Below are 13966 nucleotides of genomic sequence, written 5' to 3' on the forward strand. Positions count from 1 at the left end.
GTATTCCCCATCCTTAGGGGTAATGACGGTCACTATTTGAGCTTCAAGATGTCACTGAATTAAATAAGATTATGAGTGAATAAAATGTGTTTCTTAATAAGTAATAGGCATATATTTTAGCTTACAAAATGTGTACACGTCTAAATCATTTGAACGTACAAATTCTAACGTAATATTAAGATGGAAGTCTTCAATAACCTTAAGTGTGTTAGATACTGGAGCACGAAACAGACACATGCAAATATCTCGGTAACTGTACGAGAAGCAAATGGCGGAATTCGCTGCTGCAGTTCACTGAATGAAGCACTAGCAAGCTTGAAGCTTCTATCTGGAACCGTTCGTCAGAAAAGTGCCTGACCGGCATTACCCCTTCATCCCCTACTGGTAATTTCAAAAGCTTACATGAAACTCTTCAAATATATTTTTGATTTTATATTACCTGCGGGTTGAAAACTGTTTTCTCGAGGCATAGACAGTGTTCTAACTCCTGATTTGCCATACATTTGCGTCATATTTATCTTAATATCATATTAATTATATCCGCTCGTTCCCATGTCTTCTGATTAATGTTTTGTGAGCCAACCCTGCCAAAATTTTGTGGTAAATTTTAAACCTCTGTGACTAGCAGATGAAGATAGTTTCCTGTTCTTTATTATTATCTAGTGCTCATAATCTTTTGACAGAGTGCAGAGATTATCCGATCTCTATTTGACTTATATACTGTACGTTGTAACGTAGTATAATCCCATTAAGGTCCAATTGGACACGCAAAAGAAATGCTGCATTTTTTTTTAAATCCTGCCGCCACTCATCAGCTGATGTTCTCCAGAGCTCACCAGTCTGTTGTATGATTGATGGACTGTCCCATTACGAAACGCCATCTTAATTTCCTGAAATTTCTTATCCAACGCTGCCGGTGCAGTAATATGACGTAGTTTAATGCGTTAAGGTTTTTAAAGTAATGTTAATGTATCTCCGCTGACTTTGCCTTTGGAAACTCTTGACATTTCCTGTGTAATAATAATTGTTGCTAGGTAAAGTTTTATTTGATGTCAGAGGTGTGACAGATAAGAAGCACGGAAGCTAGTAAAACAGACTTTTAGTGACAACGTATTTAAATTCCGGGTCATTTACTATAAAAATGGTTGTATTTTTTAAGAACATACGAGATCCGCTTATAAATAACATATTTAGGAAATCGTTGTTTTTAAAGACCAAGCCGAATTTTGTGTTCACCAAAGGATATTTTTTTTAAAATTATATTGAATAAACGTATTTTTTGTTATGTACAGAAATTGAATAAAAATTTACTTGGATATTATCCATAGTCTAGTAATAAAACGTAAAAAACGTAAAACGACGTTTCGGAGATAGGACTCTATCTCCGTCTTCAGGTTCCTACACAGTTGGGCTCACTAGATAGAGCTAATCCCTATCTCCGGACTTTTTCCTTGGATATTATCCATCGTCTAGTAAGTATAAAACGTAAAAACGACGTTTCGGAGATGGGACTCTTATCTCCGTCTTCAGGTTCCTACACAGTTGGGCCCACTAGATAGAGCTAATCCCTATCTCCGGACTTTTTCCTTGGATATTATCCATCGTCTAGTAAATATAAAACGTAAAACGACGTTTCGGAGATGGGACTCTTATCTCCGTCTTCAGGTTCCTACACAGTTGGGCCCACTAGATAGAGCTAATCCCTATCTCCGGACTTTTTCCTTGGATATTATCCATCGTCTAGTAAATATAAAACGTAAAACGACGTTTCGGAGATGGGACTCTTATCTCCGTCTTCAGGTTCCTACACAGTTGGGCCCACTAGATAGAGCTAATCCCTATCTCCGGACTTTTTCCTTGGATATTATCCATCGTCTAGTAAATATAAAACGTAAAACGACGTTTCGGAGATGAGGCTCTATCTCCGTCTTCAGGTTCCTACACAGTTGGGCCCACTAGATAGAGCTAATCCCTATCTCCGGACCTCTTGGATATTATCCATCGTCTAGTAAATATAAAACGTAAAAACGACGTTTCGGAGATGGGACTCTATCTCCGTCTTCATGTTCCTACACAGTTGGGCCCACTAGATAGAGCTAATCCCTATCTCCGGACGAAACGTCGTTTTACGTTTTTTACGTTTTATTACTAGACGATGGATAATATCCAAGAAAATTTTTATTCAATTGACTCTTCACCATCGTCAAGAAGTTTTAGATTTGATGTACAGAAATTTTTTTACTATAAAAAGTCGTACACTGAAGTAACTGCCCTGTATTCATTAAGACATTGAGATGGTATGTTTTTTTTAAAATGTCAAGATGACAAATGTTTGGAGAAAAAAATATATATTTATTTATTTATTTATAGGTTATGAACAAAATAATAGGTATTTCCAAACAAAACCATCCTGAATCTTATCCATGTGACTTAAATCGTGAAGAAACCTCAATTTAGTGAGTCAAAAGAAACATTAACATTGTGGTTATTGTGTAAACACGCAAAGATCTACATATCAGAACTTTAATTATGATAGTGGAGAAGATCTCGGGCGAGATGGATTTAATGCAGAGTCTTCAAATTATTCAGTGGCGTCGTAAAAAGGAACACCAGCCACAAACAATTACGGTGTAATATTTATTAGCCTGAAGATCCACTACGTAGGAACGATATTGTAAATAGCTTAGTTATTAAGTGTCCTGCTATTAATTAAATGACTTCAGATGTTATTAGGACGTTGCATGATAATGGTCTGTGGCAGTGTTGCGTAACCTTTCTACACGAGAGGCGCACTAAATATCGTCGAATTTATTTTAGATGTAGATTATATACTATGTATAACTTGAATTATACACCAACAGCTTTGGGGGTACAAAGTTGAAGAGAAATTATATCTGGGGGTACACGAAGACATCTTACGGGGGTACGTGAAATTTAAAAAAATATATATTATTTTATGATAAACACTGAATAATCAGTAATGCAATTTATTTAATTTATTTTAGGTGTAGATTATATACTTTGTATAACTTGAATTATACACCAACAGCTTTGGGGGTACAAAGTTGAAGAGAAATTATATCTGGGGGTACACGAAGACATCTTACGGGGGTACGTGAAATTTAAAAAAATATATATTATTTTATGATGAACACTGAATAATCAGTAATGTAATTTATTTAATTTATTTTAGATGTAGATTATATACAAAGTATAACTTGAATTATACACCAATAACTTTGGGGGTACAAAGTTGAAGAGAAATTATATCTGGGGGTACGCGAAGACATCTTAGGGGGTACGTGAAATTTAAAAAATATATTATTTTACGATAAACACTGAATAATCAGTAATGTAATTTATTTGATTTATTTTAGATGTAGATTATATACTATGTATAACTTGAATTATACACCAATAACTTTTTGGGTACAAAGTTGAAGAGAAATTATATCTGGGGGTACGCGAACAAAAAAGGTTGAATACCACTGGTCTAGAAGACACCATCGACGTAAGACTATTGGATGTACTTTAATTGATATGAATTACCTCTCCATGATGCAAGAAGTTTCTAGCCATGGCGTGAAATTATGAAGATGAACCGTCTCGAATTACTATTTGTTTCGATTGTAGCTGTTGAATCGGAAGGTACAATCCCTTAAAGGTAAAACTGTCACAAGAAAAGTTCTTACGTATGGTGAAATGGTACTCATAAAATATTTCACGAAGATGGCTGGCTTCTGGGAAATGGAGCCATGTAGGCTGACCGACGTTTCAGAGGTACTAACTGCTTCCATCATGAGGGACTATAATGAAAGCAGAAACGTCCGTCTATATGTATCAGACTATATGGTACGTTGCGTTAATAAAAGTAGGCTAACATTGCACACGTCTTTAACATTTGCAGTCCGATCTACTGATGACATTGTCATGTTTTGATGTTCAACTGATTAATTTAACAATCTAAAATATTTAAAATTTGTTGGACATGAGAAACATCTTTAGAAATCCTAACATTCGTGATAAACCGAAATAATTTTGATGCTTCGAAATAAATCATAACTCATAAACATTCTCCAACTCTTTACTGTTTTTGTCCTGCATATTGGCATATTTAGTACGATAGGCCTACAGATATCAGACTAAAACCAATAAATATTTTATATGTTTGCCTTCCAATTTTCGAATTGGTATCAATTCTCACCGCTGATTCGTTCAACATAATTTAATAAAGATTATTAGCACAGCAACTGTACCAGTCACAGCGTGATTTATAAATGAACACTACACAAATTTTGACGTGTTTGTTAATGAATCGTGAATCTTTCAGAGCAAAGCGAGAACGTTCTGACGTTAATCTGAAGAAGAATATGACGTTATTTTCCGTAGCTTAATTAACTGGTTAACAGGTTTTTACGCCGTTTTGCTAACTTAACTGCAATATTAAAATGATAATCCCATATTCTGTTCTAGAAATAGCCTGTATTAATCGCATATTTGGGATCCGAACTCCCTATCTGCGATTTCTTGGACAACGAGACATTATTTTTCATTTTATGGTCGCAGTAGTGGCTGTTAATGGAGACAGGCCGTGGCGCCTAAATGCTGGCTATAAAATGATCAGAAATTCAACATGGCAGAGAGGCGTGTATCTGACATCGAAGTACAGGTTTAAAAAATTATAGCTAATTTAAAAGTGTTCAGATTTCTCGTCACTATAATGACTCGAAATTAATAATTTTTGTGGCAGATTTTATCTCATTTCTTGCAATGTTTTCAGCCTTCGTTAAACCGTGGATATTTCTGAATACTCATGCTGTGATCTATTTTGAATTCTTCTGTCTTTATGGAGGAACCAGCATAAGTTAATACAAATTCCGTTGAGAAGAGTCCTTGTAGAGAGGTTGATAGTCGCTCGGTCAAAAATTATCCTTCATTTTTTGAACTAAAAAAAATTTCAGTGTTCACAAGCTCGCCAGTAGATATTATTTTGAGACATATCGATCCATTCCACGCCCTAAAATATTTACTTGTGATTTGTTAAACAAAAGTCCTTCCATCTATACCTAGGTCCAACAAGTTCTCTATTGCCTTCAGGTTTTCGGCTCTTATGCGTGTTATATGAAGTGCACATCTAATCTTTCATTTATATACACACTTATGGTAATTATTTTGATATTTAGATAGAAAATTGTAAGAACAGAAATTCTGAACAGATGAGTTCAATGATTTCCTAATTTAATTTTTTTGTAATTTATTTCTTAATTAATTTACGTTTCATTGTCATTGTCATTTTCAAATACCTGAGTGTTGTACACTTTTAAAGGATTTATTGAACATTGTTATTGTTTATAATTTGACAAATTAGTGATACAAGTTAAAATTAAATGTTCTTACTCCAACTCTGAAGAAAAGTGGTCAAAATTTCTAGGTTAATTTCTAACCCTTTATCAAACTGTACAAGTATATATTAAATCTTGTCCGTCTAATCACAATAAAATTCTTATTAAATATTAAAATATTACAATAATTAACATTTAAAATATTTAAAATATTATTAAATGATGTTCTTTATCGAAATATTCGATTTACATTTACATCATTTAATATTTTAAATATTTTAAATGTTTTAAATGTTGAAATGTTAATTATTGTAATATTTTAATATTTAGTAAGAATTTATTGTAATTAGACGGACAAGATTTAATATATACTTATTATATCACAATATGACGCAACTTTACCATCTTACAAACTGTACAAGTCTGAGAGTTAGCAACAATTGTTAGTCGTTTGTTGTTTTGTGGAAACACGGAAAGGAAATTTCTCTATAAAATTATAAAATAAATAACAGAACTTGTAGTGCTTTTCCGGTCGGTTGAAAAACAGTCCTGATATTTGAGAGTCACATTCGGTACAAAGGACAGCTCAATTTGCTTTATTGGCGTTGGGAAAAAAAATTCAGTTGACTGATTGTTTAATATTCAGATTTTGTGTCCGTAATTGGCTTCCATTATCGTTAATTGCATGCTCTTTGTTAATGAAGTTGTTTGAACCCAACCGTGACACTTTGCCACAATTCTACTTTACATAGGGACATCAACTTTGTTAAGGTAATGCCATTACAGCTATAAACCATTTGAATGAGTCCTCAAGAGAACATTGAAGACCCGAGACACATGAACCCCGAACTTGAAAAATTACATAATGAGGAACATTGTGATGTTACATCCTCTTGTTACTAACCAACTCCTTCGCGTTGCTGGGCAACAAACGATGCGAAGATGGCTGTCTTCTGAGATCGCCCTGGTGATAGAGGCTGCAAGTACCTTTGAAACGTCGGTAAACTTCTACCAGAGCTCGCGGCGCAGCCATCTTCAGACTCACCTCCGTGAAAACCTCACATCCTACCAAGAAATTATGCTTTCAAGGAATCCTAAGATTGAGCCCATGTTGGCATCGAGTCCTGTCCTGGGTTCATGAATTGAGCCCACGTCCTGATTCGAAGATTCGCTCGTACCTTGATGTTTAGGGATCCTAATTCTGTATATTTCTGCCTGCCTTTTGTACAGACTGCCTGCATACCAATGTAATTATCCTTCTTACTGGGATACTGGGAACGACCCGTTCTTCAAGTGCCTGAGCACTGCGGGTCCCAACTTTTCGTTGGCTTTGATCTATTAGACATTCGGTAGGACTCCTTGGATGAGGGATCAGCCCGTCGCAAGGCCTCTACCTGTACACAGGACAGCACAACACAGAAAAACGCGGACAGACATCCGTGGCTTGGGTGGGATTCGAACCCATGGTCCCAGCGACCAAGCGGCACGAGGCCCGCTCTAATTATCCTCCTTACCCTGACAATATTAAGGAACGAGTACAAAATATAAAAAAAAAATTCGTAACTAACACAGAAAAGCAAATTAAACCTTTGAAAACAAAGCTCGTCTTAAGTGATTCATTTCAGTGGTCTTACTTTACAATATTCTCTCAGTGTAAATCTGTGCAGTCAATGGCTGATGGGCCTTTACAGAGCACTCGTTGTAGAAATGACGTTTGTATTTTTGTAAGTTTGTCACGACACGTGAAGTAGCCTCGTCGATAAATAACTGATAATATATTTCTTGTTTGTTTTTATTCATATACAGAAAAAATCGTGTTTCCTCCTATTTAAAACACATTTTGTTATTTCTCAAATCAGCGTGCGTCTTGCAATCGACAAAATAAGGTTGAAAGCATTAAGACTCTTATTGAAACAGGCCAAAATCATTAAATCTTTGAAGCCGAAGGTCGTCTAAATATATATAAGAATCCAGCCCGTACCGCGAAGGAAACACCTCACTTCACCATTAAATCTATCAACTGGCACTCGTAATCATTTGAAATCGGAAATTCAAACCGTGAAGCGATACTTTTTTTATAATTATACAGTGATATAACTATTTTCAACTGATATAACTTAATTATCTACTCTTGTCTCTTGTTCAGACAGTAAGTAGTCATTAAATTATCTGTCCGGACACTCAGTAACACAGGAATACGATTTTGGGATGGATCTACATTAAATCTAATGTGATACCCACAGATTCTTTAAGGCTTTGACCGGGATGTTCTTTTGTTAAATCTTATGTGGTACCGCCTGATTCGACTTCTAATGGTTAAGTGAAGTGTTTTCTTCGCGGTACGGTCTGGATTCGTAAATATTATGAAGACGAGCCTCGGCTTCAAAGGGTTAACCAGCTGATTTTCGTAATGGTGAGGTGTAGTGTTTTCTTCGCGGTACGGACTGAATTCATAAATAATATTCAGACGATCTTCGGCTTCAAAGGGTTAAGTAAGACTGAACTGTGTGGATAGGAAAGTCGTGGTCCCAGTGTACAGGCTACTGAAATATGAAGGTTTTGTTATATTAATTTAACCCAAACAAATGCAACAAAATTGTAATTGATTTTTAATTTTATAGAACAAATTCCATGGAGTAGATTCCTTGAGAAGCTAATAGTTGCGTAGTTAACACATATCCCGACTCCTTTCGAACTATTTTTCAAGCTGGAATCTATCACGAGGCAGTTAAATCCGATTCGCACTCTTATAACATGTTTAAGTCCCATTTTAATATTATTTTTCCCCTCCATGTCTAGATGAATCTATGTGGGCTATTCTCTTTGGGATTTTTGCCAAAAACCCTGTTCAATGTGCAATTATATTTTGTAAACTTTCATAAAACTTCGCCCAGATTTCTGTACGAATTTTAAATGTGGAATTCTGATATTCTTAAAATAATTTTGGGTGGATGTTCGTTCTTCCGCTGTCATTCCGAAATCCCCCCCTAAACGCATTGAAAGGTTAGCAATGCAGAACAGACTCAGTAATTTACGCATCGTCACTAAATAACATCCGAATATGTTCGCACGTTTCGCATGAGGACTACGCCCCCCCCCCCCCCCAGTAATTCTATAAGGTTCCATTCAACTCACGTTTCCTGATAACGAGGCACGGCAAATCCTCTAACCCAGATGCCTCGCTACCAGGCGCTGTTCAGTTTACACAGTGAGCCTACTTTTTTTGCATTGGATGTGAAACGTCTCACTCGAACTTCTACCTGTAATATCAGCGTTTTGAAATGTGGAGCAGAAATGTAATTCTTTGATGGAAATGTTGCAAAAAAATCTCGCGAATATGTGAATTATTAGTTTTTTACCATCAAAATTGCATGTACGTGAAATACAATCTCATAAAACGTCGGAATGTTGCAGTCTTCAGGGGTACCTTATTCATGTGTTTAAATATCAATTTCTCGAAACAATCCTTATTCTAATAGAGTGGCCATATAGATGGGTTTCTATTTATAACTGAAGATAATAGTTTTCACTTTTCGCAATTCTATGTAAGGAGATCCTTCACGATCATCATTATCAATATTATCAAAATTTGTTTTGGTATTCATCTTCGTCTGGTTCGCTACTTGAACTCCCTAGATCGAATTCTGGTGACTTCTTTCTTGAGGTCTGCATTATTGTTTAGTTTGACCCTGACAGAGATCGATATCTGTATGCCCTTTATTATTATTATTATTATCCCATTAAATATTCACCACTTTATGGGGTAAGGACTTCCATGTACCCGAGACAGACCTGCTCCCTAAGGTACATAGGGCAGCAGCTATTTCCGAGATACATTTTGTTTTTAATATGTATTACATATATTATATAATATTATTTTACGACAGCGTCTTTCGAATGATGTATGAAGTTATTATTATTATTATTATTATCTAGTTTGGATCTAATTTGGTTATTTGTTTTAATTTGAGTTTTGTTTTTATTTTGTTCCTTGTATTAATATTAATATTTTATTAATGTTTTACATTTATACTAGTGCTTACCTAGGTAGATTATTTTCTTTTTATCAAATTTCTATCTTTGTATTAGTGTTTGCCTGTCATAGGCTCTTTGCTGTTGGCAAACACTTAACAAAGTAATTTAACTATTATTATTATTATTATTTAGTATTATTTATTTTATTCAGAATTATTAAATTTAATTATATTACTTAGGTATCGTATTTACCCCATTTATTTGTGAAATATGATTCAATAAATGAATCTAATTATTATTATTATTAATATGATCCATTTATATATTTAGTTTCATTTTTTGTTTGTTTTACTTTTATTATTATTGAAATAAATTAATTAGTTATTATATTTTATCCTATACTCTGGTTTAGTGCTTGGCTGTTATCAAGCACTTAAGTAATTGAATTGAATGGAATTGAATTATTGCAGTGACGGTCAATACAAATACCACAGAAGTGACAAGAAATTCTTTTACAGGCCAGTAGGGAGACTGGTTCAAAAATAAATCTCTAAACAGATCATTTTTGTCAGTATTGAAAAGACGATGAGAACGAAGTATAGAACATAAAATTTGGTGTTGCGAAAAACATTTTTCACCGAAACTAGAATTTGATTTTCTCTCCCTGTTGAAGGCATAATTATTTATAGTTCGCTGTTCTGTGTATGGAAAGGAGCGCTGTTTTATCTGCATCGCCTCCCGCCGTCGCTTGTCTCAGACATCTCAAAAGAAAAGGACGCCTCTTCCGTCAGCGAAACACGACGTTGCCCTACTGGAGGCTTCACTCCAAGTCATGATTCCTAATTACGCGTGGCGTTGATGACGTTCTCGTGTTATCTCGCTTAAAGCGAGAAGATCCTTGTTTTCATTTGCGGAAGTTCGTAACGTCGTAATACTTTGTTACTGGACAGGGCTTCGATATCTCGTAATGGTGATCACGGTTAAATAAATGATTCGTTCTTACAATGCACAGAAGAATATTGTTCTTTCGGAGATCATACGCCGGATTTAACTGCTTCAGCGTTGTGTTGGGTATTTGAATAGTTATTTGTAAATTAAAATTAAATTATTTGGTTATTCCGTCAAATCACAATGTATTTAAAATAAGAATAATTAAAATAATTAAAATATCATTCTGTGTTCCATATCGAATAATCGATTTACAAGTGGAACAGTTCCAATTGTAAATCGATTATTCGATATGGAACACAGAATGATATTTTAATTATTTTAATTATTCTTATTTTAAATACATTGTGATTTGAGGGAATAACCAAATAATTTAATTTTAATTTAATAAATCACAATATAACGCAACTACACTATTTTACTTATTTGTAATTTATTCCTTTAAATTGTTCAGTCAGTTGAATAGTTAGTACAAATGTTGCTTAGTTAGCTAGTTATTCCGTTTGTTGGTTATTTTATTTTTTTAGTTAGAGAATTAATATGTCACCAAGTTTCTCTACTTCAGTGATATTCAACCTGGGGTACGCGAAGACATGTTTGGGGGTACGTGAAATTTAAAAAAATAATATTATTTTATGATAAACACTGAATAATCAGTAATGTAATTTATTTAATTTATTTCAGATGTAGATTATATACTATGTATAACTTGAATTATACACCAACAACTTTGGGGGTACAAAGTTCAAGAGAAATTATATCTGGGGGTACGCGAACAAAAAAGGTTGAATAACACTGCTCTAGAGGGCGTTCCTTCAGGAATGAACCGTTTAACTTGTATTTGACATATGTTTTTGATAAGGTGTCGTTAAGTAGCCAGGTACCCAGACAAGTATCTGTCCTAATCTGGTATTGCTCGTCCGATTTTGATAACATTTGTGTCGTTTTATTAATCGTGGTTTAAATAAATTAATGTGTAAAATAATTTAAGTTTAGCAAACCGCAGTGGTAAACAAGGTTATGTCACTGGCAAGCAGAAACACGCACACTTATAATTCTCATAAAACCTTCATTTTATTGTGAATTGAATCTTAGTATCTGTTTATCATACTAATGCCCTGATAACACCTTGAAACAATCAACAAATATCTCATTTCATTCTTAAACTCTGACCTTTACATTCGATTCTGTCTGACTTCTGATACTGAAACAGACACCAAGTAACCTGATGGTGAATTATAGATAATCTGTGCAATTGGTAAGCTTGTGTTAAATCACGAGGCAAATTAAATAACAACTTGTTCATCCTCTGATGTTTGTCGCTTTGCAAAGGCACTGAGTTTGCAAGGCGACAGCTGTCTCGTCTCAGATTCAGGCAGTGACGTCACGAAGCATTTTGTTTGTTTTCATAACCTATAAACAACTGAAAGAGGATTTCCGGGCATAAACACTCGCTTATGCTTTGGAATAATTTCAAAATGTGTGTTGTAAGCAACCATTTCTGCTTTGCGTTAACAGATCTAGTAGTCCTGTATCGAACCCTGTTTTGTTAAAATTCATTCATTTTGTTGACCGCAACAAATTCATTGGCGGCAAGCCAGACGGGGTTCGGGATGGGAGGGGAAGAGACATCGTGTCAGGCGTCTTCCTCCCACCCCCATCTTCATTTCCCCGCTTACTGTAACGAAACTCAAGCTCGCAGATATGCGGGAAATCATAAACTTTTCGTGGCATAAATAAACCTTTGTTCTCTGACATTAGATAATATACGAGGTGCGATCGGAAAGTTTCAAGACTGCGCCTATAAAAACCCGTACACTTATCTCAGGTATTAAATTCATCCATCACCCTCGAAGTAGTTCCCCTGGGAGTGAACACAACGATCCCAGCGCCGCTGCCAAGCCTGGAAGCATCCCTGGAAATCTTTCTTTGTCAGCCTGTCAAGCACCATCTGCGATTCTGCCTGAATCTCTTCTATCGTCTCCAATCTCCTTCCCTTTAGCTGAATTTTCATCTTTGGGAAGAGGAAGAAGTCACACGGAGCTTAGAAAGGAAGTTGGGGTCGGTTCTTGCAAGATCTTTGAGCTCCTGACAAACGAGAAGTCAAGTCGATTCTGCTTCTGGTCCTCAGACAGGATGCGTCGCATGTGGAGTTCCTCCTTTAGAATCAGCTGACAGGTCCCATAGCCTATCCCAACAATGTCGCACAAGTCGTTGATGGTACGACGTCGATCTTCGTAACATTTTCGGGCGTTGTGCTCGAAGATGGTCGTCCAGAACGCTCGTCATCATCGACAGAGGTTCGGCCATTTTTAAAACGTGAATACCACACAAAAGTTTGCGGACTCCCCAAATGCTTGCTTTAGCATTTCATAGGTTTCCGTAGCCGTTTTGGCGAGTCTTTGGCAAGAGATTCAGGCAGAATCGCAGATGGTGCTTGACAGGCTGACAAAGAAAGATTTGCAGGGATGCTTCCAGGCTTGGCAGCGGCGCTGGGATCGTTGTGTTCACTCCCAGGGGAACTACTTCGAGGGTGATGGATGAATTTAATACCTGATATAAGTGTACGGGTTTTTATAGGCGCAGTCTTGAAACTTTCCGATCGCACCTCGTAATACCACGAAAACATAACAGCAGGGAAAATTAGAGTTAAACAGTTAAGAGGATTATTTATGTCCACTTACGAAGTTGGACGCAATCGTCACTTTCCGGTCGTCGGCAGGAATTGTCACAACATGGGTGTTACTTTTTTCTTTTAAGGAACGATACTTTATTCGTATCGGGAAAACCACGGAGACCTTGACGGTGAGTTGACGCGGGTCCAGCCGTGTGCCGGGAAGTGACGATTGCGTTTAACTTCGTCGGTGAACGGACCGTAGTTGATGGTATTTTTTTTTTGAAGTGAATGCTCCAATATATGAAAATATCTGGATATGAACATCTCCAAAAAGCTACACAACAGAAATTGTAATTGAGTTTTAAGCTTGTTGATATAATTTTACACCTGAAGATGGTTCGATGAAACCGAAACATGTTGTAAGAATGTTCCAAATGTAAATCGATTATTCGATGTGGAACATAAAATAATATTTTAATTATCTGATTTGTAAATTTTAAATATAATTGTGATTAGACGGACAAAACCGAATAATTAATTTTAATATTTGATTCGCAATATGACGCAATTATACTATCTTAGGTATTTTGTTGATGTGCCGTGTGTTGTGTGTGTTTTCAGGCATCATGCAACAGGATAATGCCGAGCAGGTGATCCTAGACCCGAAACTAATTGCTAAACATTATCTGAAAACGTGGTTCTTCCTGGATCTCATCAGTTCAATACCTCTAGACTACATCTTCCTTATTTTCAACCAGGTAAGGGATCTTGGCTTTTGGAGTGGAGAGGGGACAGTGCAACTTGCATCCAAAAGAATTTTTATATTAAAGCATGAAAACGCTTATATATCGCACATTTACATTATACCATATATTACACAGGTGTTCGCAAAACCTTAGTTTTTTTCTAATTAAAGTGTTAAATACTGATATAGACATTCATATCATTAGTGTAGCATCTGGAAACTTAATATTTACCTTACAAAATTCATAATGGCCTCCCTGTATTTAAATATATTTATTATGTTAACCCTTTAAAGCCCCATCTACTTTAACAAGCATTAACTATTCATTTTGTGTTTTGG

General features: G+C 35.7%; 1 protein-coding gene across 15 annotated transcripts in view; it reads left to right on the plus strand.

The window, feature by feature from the left end:
- Ih (hyperpolarization activated cyclic nucleotide gated potassium channel Ih) overlaps positions 1-13966 on the plus strand; it is a 381399-nt gene that overhangs the window by 310552 nt on the left and 56881 nt on the right. For all 15 annotated transcript variants that reach the window (XM_087359920.1, XM_087359947.1, XM_087359924.1 and 12 more), the window contains one exon: positions 13504-13640. In XM_087359920.1, the coding sequence (XP_087216046.1) occupies positions 13504-13640 (137 nt within the window). The remainder of the gene's footprint in view (positions 1-13503; positions 13641-13966) is intronic.

The sequence above is a fragment of the Zootermopsis nevadensis genome, unplaced genomic scaffold, assembly GCF_977971745.1.
Source record: "Zootermopsis nevadensis isolate Lab colony 2312 unplaced genomic scaffold, Znev_1.0 Znev_ptg000003l, whole genome shotgun sequence".
Classification (NCBI taxonomy): domain Eukaryota; kingdom Metazoa; phylum Arthropoda; class Insecta; order Blattodea; family Termopsidae; genus Zootermopsis; species Zootermopsis nevadensis.